The 12267-nt window shown below is 55.4% G+C and overlaps 5 protein-coding genes across 5 annotated transcripts; 3 read left to right on the top strand and 2 right to left on the bottom strand.

Annotated features, from left to right (window-relative positions):
- Positions 1 to 1368: 1368 nt before the first annotated feature.
- HRG_02899 (wings apart-like protein regulation of heterochromatin domain-containing protein) lies at positions 1369 to 2253 on the top strand (the record flags this gene model as incomplete). Its single annotated transcript, XM_044861370.1, has 2 exons — positions 1369 to 1899; positions 2029 to 2253. The coding sequence occupies 2 exons, from the start codon at positions 1369 to 1371 to the stop codon at positions 2251 to 2253; spliced, it is 756 nt and encodes a 251-aa protein (XP_044722396.1).
- Positions 2254 to 3019: 766 nt separating this feature from the next.
- On the top strand, positions 3020 to 3675 carry HRG_02898 (ras family domain-containing protein; the record flags this gene model as incomplete). Its single annotated transcript, XM_044861369.1, has 3 exons — positions 3020 to 3047; positions 3106 to 3374; positions 3436 to 3675. 3 exons carry the CDS (start codon positions 3020 to 3022, stop codon positions 3673 to 3675), a joined length of 537 nt encoding a protein of 178 aa, XP_044722395.1.
- A 3699-nt stretch (positions 3676 to 7374) lies between these two features.
- HRG_02897 (tRNA synthetase class II core domain-containing protein) lies at positions 7375 to 9211 on the top strand (the record flags this gene model as incomplete). The annotated part of the gene is made up of 7 exons (XM_044861368.1): positions 7375 to 7507; positions 7584 to 7654; positions 7712 to 7873; positions 7956 to 8374; positions 8434 to 8524; positions 8651 to 9019; positions 9080 to 9211. 7 exons carry the CDS (start codon positions 7375 to 7377, stop codon positions 9209 to 9211), a joined length of 1377 nt encoding a protein of 458 aa, XP_044722394.1.
- A 950-nt stretch (positions 9212 to 10161) lies between these two features.
- On the bottom strand, positions 10162 to 11152 carry HRG_02896 (ham1 family domain-containing protein; the record flags this gene model as incomplete). The annotated part of the gene is made up of 6 exons (XM_044861367.1): positions 10162 to 10288; positions 10417 to 10450; positions 10531 to 10567; positions 10630 to 10774; positions 10845 to 10918; positions 10985 to 11152. 6 exons carry the CDS (start codon positions 11150 to 11152, stop codon positions 10162 to 10164), a joined length of 585 nt encoding a protein of 194 aa, XP_044722393.1.
- A 299-nt stretch (positions 11153 to 11451) lies between these two features.
- On the bottom strand, positions 11452 to 12126 carry HRG_02895 (AAA domain-containing protein; the record flags this gene model as incomplete). The annotated part of the gene is made up of 3 exons (XM_044861366.1): positions 11452 to 11662; positions 11733 to 11878; positions 11944 to 12126. The coding sequence occupies 3 exons, from the start codon at positions 12124 to 12126 to the stop codon at positions 11452 to 11454; spliced, it is 540 nt and encodes a 179-aa protein (XP_044722392.1).
- Positions 12127 to 12267: the final 141 nt, after the last annotated feature.

Below are 12267 nucleotides of genomic sequence, written 5' to 3'. Positions count from 1 at the left end.
CAAAGCCCGACCGCCCGTCAACCAACTGGTCCCCCTCCTGAAGCCAAAAGGTTGCAGACGAGCGCCGAGAAGATCCCAACGAACGACAGAGAACATCATGGCGAACAGCAAAGCGGCAGAAAGCGGAAGAGGGATCACTCGGCAACGCATGCCATCAAACCCACGCCGGACCGCAGAGAAACTCTCGATAACAAACAGAAAACTACCATTGACGCACCACTAAGTGCCCCTCGAATCCCTTTTCTCGTCGATAAGAGAAATACCAAGAAGGCCGGGAAGTCTACTAGTGGCGCGGAAAACGAGCCTCCCCCCCTAGCGCAATCTCCGACAACACCCAATAATGAAACGAAAGCGCCAGCTGGCGATACACTTCGTCCGGGCCCCTTTACTACCGGCGAAAAAAACACCCCACCATCGTCTCGCCGCCCGCGGTTGATTGATGCTCTCGCGGCGCAACGAGACGTGAGTCCGGACCAGGGACTGACACGTACCAACAAGCAAAGTCCCGAGACGGTAGGGGACGAGGCTGGCTCGCCTCTGTCACGGAGAACTACATCTGGCCAAGACTTGCGTTCGCGCGCGGCCGATCGCCGGGGAGCTACACCGACGAGCAGAAAAATCAAGCTCACGTACAGCCAATCCAGAAGTGTCCTTAGCGAATCGCGAGGAATAGACGATCACGACCCATTTGGACCCGAGGTCGAAAACGACACAGGCTTCACGGGGACGCAGACGCTCTCGAGTACTGCGGAAGACGCCCGTGTGGACGAGCACGCGGACAATGATGCCGACTTCCAACCGGCGATCAAGAGCGTCCATGAGCTGCGCCGCTCTGGCGCAAATAATCGATTTGCCGATGAGATGGATGATCTTGTGACCAGGATTGGGACCCCAGGTGCTGGCTCCTTGACGATGAGGAGGAATGCGCTTTGCGAATTGGCTCAAAGTCTCCCGAGCGTGAGCTTCGCCGGGCAATTTCGCGATCATGCGTCTCGCGATAAAGTCGCCAAGGGCATCGGTATGGAGGACGACGTGGTCAGCGGGTTTGCTCTCGCAGCGGCACTCGTCATCTTCTTGAAGTCTGGCCCTGCACCTCATCTGGTCCGCCAACTTGCCCAGGAAGGGCTGGGTCGGCTTTTAGGGCGCCTACTACGAGTGAGCGAGGACATTGACTCCGTAGCGATGCAAAGAGCAATGAACCTACCGCGAACGACAAAAGCATCGGTGCATAACGTGAAGAGCACCTTGATGCGTATGCCGATATGGCACGGATTGGAGCCCGTCCGCTTCTCCCCACGCACTCTTGGCCTGCAGCTGTTGGAGACAGTCGCTCAGTGCGCGGATGAGCAACTTCTAGAGCAGGTGGCCATGGACTTGAATCAGGACCTGGTCCCTGTGGCCGCCGATTGTGCAGAAGCGGAAGCCACGTCAGATATGGTGGACTATACCTTTGCAGTGTTTGCACTCGAAGTGCTGTCCAGTGCAGGAGTAACGACGGGATCTGATAGCCAAGGACCGTCCAATGCGCAGCTTCCGCGGAGCATAGCTATATTTCTTGGAAACGCCATGCAGCGATGGCCGCTCGACCGCGGCGATTTGGAGGCGGCGACTCTCAAGTTGGCCATCAACACCACAAACACGGAACACGGAGCCGCAGCATTTGCCAACGCCGACCTGTTATCGCTCCTAGCCGATCGCATCGGAAGCGGATATAGAATGGTGCAGAACGCCATTGGCAGCGGTCCACTGGAGGGCGACTTTTACGACGAACTTGTCCTGCTGCTCGGGGTCATGATCAATATTGTGGAGCATAGCCCGCCAGCTCGGGCATCCGTGAGGGACGAGGCTCTGGACGGGCTTGTAGCCCTGTGGCACGGAAACCGCCAGACTGTGAGCGAGGTGCGTGGGCAATGTCATGCTTCCCCGGCACTAATGCCCCCTGATGTCTTTCTCTTTCTGCATGACCTGCTGACATGATGTCCGTACGAATGTACGCTCGCAAAGGCGGACTCTGTGGACAAATCAAAGGTCAGCGTAGCCCTCGGTTACCTGGCGGTACTACTTGGCTATCTGTGCCTGACGACGAGAGGAAGAGAGAGAATCAAGGCGCGATTTGGCAATGGCGAGGGTATCCAAAGCTTGGTTGGGTCCATTCGAGACTTCGTCGCCATGTACAAGACGGTTGACAGCAAGGTTCATGAGCTGGAGGCGCTTGTCAACGAGCTCCGCAGTCACGATGCGCGAGGCAAGTAGGAGAGGATACGCAAGGACAGCGAGTCGAAGCTCGGCGTCCGGAAGCAATGGAAAGAAACGATGGCTGGCGACGGCGCACCATGAAGGCATATGCGCCATGAGCGAGGATATGTTGGATTCAATGACTGTGATTCAAGGCTTCTCCTGCAACCGAACTACCTAGCTAGCTACCTTAAGTCCAAAGTGCTCCGTACCACCTACCTACAGACAAGTACTTGCAAGATATGGAGGGTATTTGAACAGAGCGCAAGAAAGGTGGCCCTACATTCTGTCAGCCCACCAGTATACTAATAATTCCCCAGACTCCTAGCGGCAATGCTACTAAAGAAAGCTGCGATGAACGAACCATCGAGGCGACATGACTCGCTGAGGTCACTGATTGGTGGAAAGACACCAGTGGTTGGCTGCTCGAGATCCCCGAGGTACTAACCGTTGCCGTTGGCAAAAGCAGTGCTGGATACTGGATAGTTGGACCCGAGCGACTCCGGAGCACCTTACCTAACATGGTCTCGGTCGCACTTCCTTGAACCTAGAGTTAGTGGAATGGCGAACAATCCCACAAACGCCAGCCAAACATCTATTGCTGTGCTTGAACCGACTCTGGCCCTCGACCTGTCTGCTGTCGAGCCGAATTCCTAGCCAGTTGGCGCGCAACGAACCAAACATATCGCACCAGCGCCAAACCGAACCATCCCACTCCCCGGCCTTTTCGTCCCGGTACCTCCCTCGGCGTCGCCCCCCGATGCCTTCACCCAAGCAGAGAAAGATGGCCATTGTTGGCAGTCGATCCGTCGGTGGGTCAACTCGACGGGAGTCCCTGTTGCCAATGCAGCCGTGGCTAAACAAACATAGGCAAATCTTCGCTGGCGGTGCAGTTCGTTGACGGACACTTTGTCGACAGCTACTATCCCACCATTGAGAACACTTTCAGCAAGACGATTCGGTACAAAGGACAAGACTTTGCGACCGAGATTGTCGATACGGCAGGGCAGGACGAGTACAGCATCCTCAACTCGAAGCACTTTATCGGCATCCACGGGTACATGCTGGTCTACTCGGTCTCGTCCTTGCCGTCTTTTGAAATGGTGCAGGTGATTCGAGAAAAGATACTCAACCATTTGGTACGTCGCTTTGTTTATTCTCGGGTCTAGTCATTTGCTTCTGCTGACGCCGGGGTCCAAGGGAACCGAGTCGGTGCCCATTGTCATTGTGGGCAACAAGAGCGACCTGCGGCCAGAGCAACGCCAAGTCAGTCCAGAGGAGGGCAAGAAGCTGTCGGCGAAGTTCCAATGCGGTTGGACGGAGGCCAGTGCGCGCTACAACGAGAATGTGGCCCGGGCGTTTGAGCTGCTGGTTGCGCAAATTGAGACATCACAGAACCCAGGGGAGGCGCCCGAGAAGAGCAATTGCTCCATCATGTGACGCCAACACGGGCATCGCGACGGCTATTGCGGGGGCAGAGCTGCAGGCGGCTTGGCTTCAATTACAAGCGAATGGATATATGCTCATTGTACCAATGCCTTGAGACTGGTGCCTTGTATAGCCAGGTACGGCGGACACATTTGCTTCAGTAGGTATACAAGATTCCGAGAGTCGGCTGCCGACGAGGCCATACTGATGCCTGTGATCGGGGAGCCAATAGAGGCGCGGACCCCCGCGCCTTTAAAGTCGGCGCGGACGTCCGCGCCTGTTATGTAAGCCCAGGCGGAAGATAGTCGGGCCGCCCCCTGACCTGTACTCTCCTTTTCTATTGCATGTGGCAAACTGTCGCACAGAGAGCCAGCCTCATATAGCATACCATCTGCGCTCAGAGTAGTTGTCCGCGGAAGCGATGCTATAATCCGCATATTAAGGTCGAGCGCCTGCATGCGTGGTGCTTGGACCCCATTGAGGCCAAAGCTCAAACGCAGGCTGCATTAAACCTCGCAGGCGGCCTCGGTTACAAGGGTTCTGCACCACGTCCACAAAGCAGGAGTTTCCTTTCCTTTGTGTATAAAGAGCTGCTCACTGTCGTGCACTACAGCTAGCTCTTCAAGATAATTCCAATATGGGGCTTACTGAATTCCCTGACGATTGCCTTCCTCCTGAGGGCCAGTTCGACTCGCGAGAGTCTCTTCTGCCTCAATTAATGCGTGGGCGGCTCCAGAGGCTATGCCTTCACCACAGGCAAGTCCACGAGAGACCCGCGGTCCGGAAGACGCACAGTCATATTTGCCTGCGATCGTGGAGGTAGACTTGGGGCTCATACAAGCAAGGACCAGAAGCCAGCTGATCGGCAACGGTCTACAAGCTCCCGTATCACTGGATGCCAGTTTTCCATCAATGCGAAAGAGAGCCTTGATAAGTCGTACTGGTATGTCAGGCATCGCCCAGGCGAGGAGAAGTCGGTCCACAACCATGAGCCCAGTCTGCATATTACAGCACATCCAGCTCATCGTGCCTCTCCTCAACTGACCAGTCAGCTATTGGGAACCTCTCAAGCGCTGGCATAGCACCAAAGGATATCCGGACATATGCGCCAGAGCTCTCAGACTGCCCAAGGAGCGACACAGCAAGACATATATAACTGTATCGCACAGCGCAGACGAGAGCTCCTTGCTGGCCAGAGCACAATGCATGCCCTTGCCAATGAGCTTGACAACGAGGGGTTCCAGAGCCGCATACAGCTTGATCATGATGGCCGAGTCACAGCAGTCTTATTCGCACACCCAGCGTCTCTAGGATACCTCAACGCATACCCAGAATTACTACTGCTAGACTGCACATACAAGACGAACAAATATAAGATGCCACTGCTCGATATGATCGGCGTTGATGCCTGTCAGCGGTCATTCTGTATTGCCTTTGCCTTCCTCAGTGGTGAAGACGAAAATGACTATATCTGGGCACTGGACCAACTCCAATCGATATACGAGTTATATGACATTCGCCAGCCATCGGTTATCCTGACAGATCGCTGCCTCGCCTGCATAAACGCAATTTCCGGTGCTTTCCTGCGTCCAAGTCTCTGCTTTGCATCTGGCATGCGAATAAGGCGGTGCTTAGCTATTGCAAACCAGCTTTCGACCGTGACGATGAGGACTCTAATAGTGATGAGAGGTGGGCTGAGTTCTTTGGGTATTGGCACTCAATCGTGGGCTCGAAAGATGAGGAGACATTTGATCAACAAGTTGAAGAGCTCGAGAAGCGCTTTGTGCCACGATACGTCAAGGAGGTTAGCTACATACGGAAACCTGGTTGGACCCGTATAAGGAAAAGCTCGTCAAGGCCTGGGTCGATCAATATGCTCACTTCGGCAATGTGGCTACTTCCGGGTGGAAGGCATCCACGCATTATTGAAGAGTCACCTTAAGAAGTCAACATTAGACCTCTTCGAGGCAACGAGGGCAATCAAGCAAGCTCTCCTCAACCAACTGGCCGAGCTACAAGCCAACCAAGCCAGGCAGCATATACGGATGCCAATTGAGCTCTCTGGAACCGTATATAGCACGGTACGTGGCTGGGTATCACACGAAGCCTTGCGACAGGTTGCAAAGCAACACAAGCGCCTCAACGAGAAAAACACCCCATCTTGCACAGGCAGCTTCACCAAGTCTCGCGGTCTCCCTTGTGCGCACGCATTACAGTCTCTCATAGTGGAAGATCTGCCCTCCGGCTACAACATTTTCATACACATTGGCGCCTTCGACGGGATAACAAAGAGATTGGTCAGGTCCTCATAGAGCCTCGTCGGCGACTAGACCAACTTGTCGCCGCATCAAGGATATCACAGTCATCCACACAGCGCGAGCCAAGTGCATTTGAAGCCATAGAGTCAGATCTACGGCCAAAGGCGCCGCCTACATGCAGCAAATGCCACCAGCAAGGGCACATCATGACATCTCGCAATTGTCCTTTACGCTATAGCGACATACTGCAGCGGGCAGAGGCACGGGCGGCACAGACTGCAGAGACTGCAGCAATTGCAGGGACTGCACAGACTGCACAGACTGTACAGACGGTAGCAGTTCCAGAGACTGCGCAGACTGCAGCAGTCATGGAGAAAATGACAGTTGCAGTCACTACGGTCTCTACAGTCTCTACAGCAATTGCAGAGACTACAGAGACTACAGAGAATCTATTATATGATGACCCACGAGCCATCTATCAGAGGTATGTCAGGGAAAGAGACTCTTGGTATAGAGCACAGCCTCGCGGCAGTCTCAAGACCAACCAGGCATACCGAAAGGCAATGGGCTTGCCATTGCGCTACAGCAAGACTGAATATGACTGGTGCCTCGACTGGAAGCAAATGTCAAGGAGCTGCGGCTCGAGGCAATGGACCAAGGTAGAGATGATGGCATACCTTGATTGGGATAAGGCAGAAGAAGAGCGATTAGATGCCCGGGTGGCCGAGGAAATTCAGGTGCAGCCTTTCTCACGAGAAAGAGGTACTGCAGGTATATGGGCTGACTGCGAGAGAGACTCAGAGGAACAGCAGGCATTTTATTCACATATATAAGTGGTGATGATGCCGGCGATGCGAAAATGTGAGGCAGATCGTGAGATCACCGACATGCACCGGCGTGTAGCACTGTAGCTGGCCAATTTTAAGGCGGTGAACTTCCGCGCACCCTCCTTGCCACGCAACAGCGGCGCCCTTTGCGTCACGTCAATCTACCAAATAGGGAAGGCTATGGGTTCGAACCCTAAGGGATATCCTCCTTGCAATTAATTGAAGCTATATGTATGCAGCAAGCATGCTGTATCGGTGAGGCCGACTGCGAGCGCAGTTGGCGGCGGCCCAAATGGCCTGCCAGGCTTACATAACAGGCGCGGACGTCCGCGCCGACTTTAAAGGCGCGGGGGTCCGCGCCTCTATTGGCTCCCCTGTGATCGGACTTGCTGACTCAGACTCTATAGGAACATCCTTCCAGCTTTTTGCCTACCCCGCCCCCACCATACCACAAACCACCCCTCGTCTGTCACACCCTCGACGACTGACTTCGCCCGCCACCATCAGTCACCACCGCTGGTCCGCCTCTTCTGCTCTTGGACTGCAAGCAGCGCCTCCGCCACCGACATCTCCGGTGCCTGCCTGTTCCTGTCTAGAGACAAGGGAAAAGCGTCCATACCGACAGAATGCTTGATGTCAACGACTTCATCGCGGATCGCGGGGGCAACCCGGAAAAGATCCGTGATTCCCAGCGGCGCAGACATGCCAGTGTCGAAATCGTCGACGAGATTATTGCTCTCTTTGACGACCACCGCAAGAGTGTGTTTGGTCCTTCGTGCTCCCTCCCTCGGCGTTACCCATGCTCATCGCTTCCTTCAACTTCTGCGCCGAGCAGCCCAATACAGCGCAACCCAGATCAACGGCAAGATTAACGAAGTCCAGAAGCAGATTGGGACAAAAAAGAAGGTAGTGAAGCCGCGCCTGCACCGCGATAACAGGGACCTTTCGTTGACGTATATCCAGGCCAAAGAGAACGCCGATGGTCTGCTCCAACAAAAAAAGGATCTCGAAAGAGAGAAGAAGAGCCTAGTTGACTCGGCCGGGGAGAAGGAAGCACTTCTCAAGTCAAAACTCAGGACCATAGGAAATATTGTGCACGATTCCGTTCCCGTCAGCGACAATGAGGTGCGACTGACATGGCCAGACAGCCGTTACCCCAAACCTCCGCTCCGTGGCTCGACTCCGTCGACTAACGCCTCACCTCTAGGACAACAACGACATTCTTCGGAAATGGGCTCCGGAAGACGTTGCTGTCGAGAAGCGCGACGTTCTCTCACACCACGAAGTTCTCTTCCGCCTCGACGGTTATGACCCCGACCGCGGCGTCAAGGTCGTTGGACACCGTGGCTACTTCCTGCGCCAATGGGGTGTCTTTCTGAATCAAGCGCTCATCAACTATGGTCTCGAGTTTCTGACTCAGCGCGGCTATACTGCGCTACAGACGCCACAGTTCATGCTCAAAGACTTCATGAGCAAGACGGCCCAGCTCGACGATTTTGACGAAGAGCTCTACAAGGTGGTCGATGGCGACGCCAAGAACGACAAGTATCTCATTGCCACCTCCGAGCAGCCCATCTCAGCCTTCCACGCCGATGAGTGGCTCCTTGCCAAGGATCTGCCCATCAAGTTAGTGAAGCCGCCACGGCAAGAGATGACTGGCTTTGCTAAGCCACCTGTCCCCCTAGGTACGCCGGATTCAGCTCGTGCTACAGGCGTGAGGCCGGATCTCATGGCCGTGATGCCTGGGGCATTTATCGCGTTCACCAGTTTGAAAAGGTAACGCAGCTCGGTTGCCTCGTCATGATGGCAGCCTCCCCTCCCCTCCCCCCTCTCCTCACCTCTCTCCGGTTGTGAAGATCGGGTGCGTGAGCTCCAATATAACATACTGACCCGCGAGAACAGATCGAACAGTTCCTCTTGACAGACCCCGAGAAGTCGTGGGAGTCACTTGATGAAATGATTGCAGTCTCGGAAGAGTTTTACAAGTCCCTGGGACTTCCCTATCGGGTCATCGCCATTGTTTCCGGCGCACTCAACAACGCTGCTGCCAAAAAGCTCGACCTGGAGGCTTGGTTTCCCTTCCAAGGCGAGTATAAGGAGCTCGTTTCATGCTCTAACTGCACCGACTACCAGTCGCGCGCCCTCGAGATTCGCTTCGGGGCCAAGACACAGACGGACACGAAAAAGAAGTACGTGCACTGCCTCAACGCGACGCTGTGTGCCACGACAAGAACCATGTGCTGCATTCTGGAGAATTACCAGACGGTCGAGGTAAGAGCCGAGCAGCACCTGGCCCGTGTGATGTACAACGCTTCTGACTGTCACTTGCAGGGTCTGCGGGTACCTGAGCCCCTTCGAAAATATCTTCCCGGAGCGCCAGACTTCATTCCCTTCACCAAGGAGTTGCCAAAGGAGTCGACTTCGCAAAAAGCGTTGCCACAAAGAACCAAAGGAGGCAAGTAGGGTGATGTAAGAGACCTGCCGGAGCGGGCCTGGGTTGTCGGTCAGCTGGTCTGCCCTGATAGGTAGTCTAGACTACCGCGGTAACCGCTAGGTGAAAGAGGCTGCGAACCTTGAGTCTCGAGCCTCGCCATTCGAGGTGCGTGGCCGGGTTCGCGCAAAGAATACGCGGATAACGTGTCGTGGCGGAGCTCTGTACTGTCAAAGGCTGCAAGCTGTCAGCACAGATGAATAAGCAGATCTTGCAGACAATGATGGTGTCTGGGAGGACAGTCATTCTTCACGCGTTCTCGGCACCTGGAGCCCCGTAATTGTCGCGACAGAAAGAGAGGGTCGATTCGCCTCGTGTCGCCAGCCGCCAGGTAGTCAGTCTACATGCTTTGTACGATTTTGTAGACTTGGTTGCCCGCGCGAGCAAAAGTCTCGTGGCGTCGTAGTGGCGTCTTCTCACTCGGCGTGGAACGCCTCAAGTATAATATATATGATCAAATGCTGGCTTTGTGCTGGCCACACTCTGCAAGTCTCACTCATCCAATGCCCAGATAGGCCAGCCGGGCTCACGACGAGTGCATCTGGCACTTCACACAGCATCGGTTCTCAGGAGTTATGCCGCTTTCGGCAAAGAGCCTATCGATCCATGCGGGTTGGCAAGCCAAAAAAACCAGTTGCCCTGAGCCTTCATTTATTATTTTCAACAGAAATACTTTGGTGGGGTCACTGTCTAGAGGGATTTCCATCCTCGGACGTGTACCCAGCCGAGCTTGCTTTATTTGGTACTCGTTGAGGATGGAACCGTTCAAAGCCAGTGAAATGCTGAGCCAGTATCGACGTGCATCACGAACGAGGTCCTCCGGTAAGAGATCAGCCGACACCACACTGTGTAGCAGTGCCAAGGTAGCTTGCCACGTACAGCACTGGATGGGGTGAGATGAAAGCCAATGCCGTCGGCGCCTTCATGAGCTGCGCTGCAAAGGGACTGGATAAGCGCCTGGCTGGTCTTTGAACCAGTCCTGGAGCTGCTTTAGGGCACGAGCGCGGTGTGATATCGTGTTCTTCTGGGGCCCGTCCATTTCGGCAAATCTAACCAGCCAACCAAGTTAGAGACACTTGAACGGGCGTTGGAGCCGGTTAGAAGCCGGCGTAACAGCGTGGGAAAGAGGCTGGGGAATGAATGGGCCTCGGGGACTGGGAGAGGGGGAGCAACAAACGTTTGGCCTTGAAACTCAAATACGGGATCCCATCCTGCACGGCCGCGGTTAGGCCTCATTTGCAGCACGAGGAGCAGCAGGGCGGGAGGTCTGGCGCTGGCCAGGTAAGCGTACCGAAGTGAGACGGCCCACGCGGGGGCACAATCTTGCCCTGAATATGAAGGCGTGTGTAAGAGGGAGGATACGTCGTATGCAGCACGGAGCGAGACATACCGCGCAGCGTCCTTGGAGGAGAATAGGCTTTTGGCCCGGTCCCGCCGAGTAGCCAAAGGTGCAGACGGCATCGGCGGACTTGTCCGTGTAGGCGGCAAGGAGGTTGTTGAGGCCGTCATGACCAATTGCCGACAGGAACCACTTACTTTATGGGCAGGCAGGCGCCGTGTGAGCAGACGAGAAGCGAAGGAGGGTGGCTGGCTGGGAAGACTTACATGTACGGGCCTGGCAGATCGCCCAGGGCATGGAAGCAGAGGGCGGTATCCTCGACCAAGACGGGACCGTTGACCTGCAGACAAGCACCGGGGTGTGTCGTGTCAGTCTTTATTTGTTCGCAACAATGGGTTGGTCTCACTAGATCGGCGGCTTTCCGGCACTTGTACTCGGTCACCTCGTGGATGGTGCCCTGGATCTCCTCGAGGTCGAAGGCAGTGCTTTGGACGCGGATGGCGGGCTCAAGAATGGCCTTGACTTCGCGCAGTTTATTGGCGTTGCCGGTGACGAAGGTGACGCAGGGGTCCATCGTGTCTGTTTTGATTATCGATGGCGCCTCGTTCAAGGAAAGAGGCCGCGAGGCCGGGCTGAGAAGACTGGGTGAGACAGTGAGAGTGAGAGAAACGGTTGCCTCTTCGACAGGTCGGCCGCCCTCCGATTCGACGACGAAAAGGGGTGTACAAGGTACTTGGGATCTACCTCCGATAGACACTGATAAGAGAAGTACTCGTACACGAATACGTACAGTGAGGTCTCGATAGCTTCAAGTTCAACCCATCAAGACACCATACCAACTTTTCCTCGGCCTCTCTCTCGCCGTGGCGGCTGCTACGGCCCCACGGGCACCGTCGTGTTGTTGTCGTGCCTCCATTGGTTTATCCATGTCTCGATGCGATCCAGGTTGCCCTCCATCTCGTCCGAGGAATTGCTCGTCAGCTCAATCACCATCTCGTCGTCAAACGCCTCCCGCGCCTCCTGCAGCAGCACCTCCATAATCTCCGAGTCCAGATTCTCCTGGAGCTTGGCTTCCGCGTAGTTTCTGTCGTCGAGAGCTTCCCCGTTAGCGCCCAACGAGCCCGTGGCCGGGGGCTCAACCGTGTACAACTGACCTCGCCTTCAGACGGTCGTAGAGCGTCGTCGAGTCCACCCGCAGAACAATCACCAGGTCGATCCAGCTACGCGGAAACAGGTCGCAGGCGTGCCAGTCGATGATGCAGCCTCCTGCCTCGGCATCCGTCTCGATGGCATCCAACAGCTGAGGCGCAACAGTGTCCCGTCAGCAAGACCGCGTCCGGCTGGGGGGCGTCGACTCCTCCGCACCTTGTCTTCGTCCACTATCCAGCTCTGGTACTCGTCGCTCCAGCCCTCGTGGCACTCTTGATCCTTGACAATCTGGTTGACCGACACATGCCGTAAGCCTGTTCTCTCGGCCAGGCTCTCGCAGTGTGTCGTCTTGCCTACGCCCGGGGTCCCGGTGATGATGATGTTTGGTGATTGCCTCATGTCGCGTCAAGCATTTATCTCGTCGCCCGCGGCTTTGACCGTCGCTGCAACTTTCCGAGCATAAAGACTCTGCTCCCGTTCAGCCACTTTTTTCACTATCGGGCACTCCTGGTCCGAAGAGAGCACCTGAAATGAAAGAAA

Source organism: Hirsutella rhossiliensis (genome assembly GCF_020360975.1).
Source record: "Hirsutella rhossiliensis strain HR02 chromosome Unknown scaffold00003, whole genome shotgun sequence".
NCBI lineage: Eukaryota > Fungi > Ascomycota > Sordariomycetes > Hypocreales > Ophiocordycipitaceae > Hirsutella > Hirsutella rhossiliensis.
Note: the sequence above shows the minus strand (reverse complement) of the source record. Positions and strands in the feature narration are given on the sequence as shown.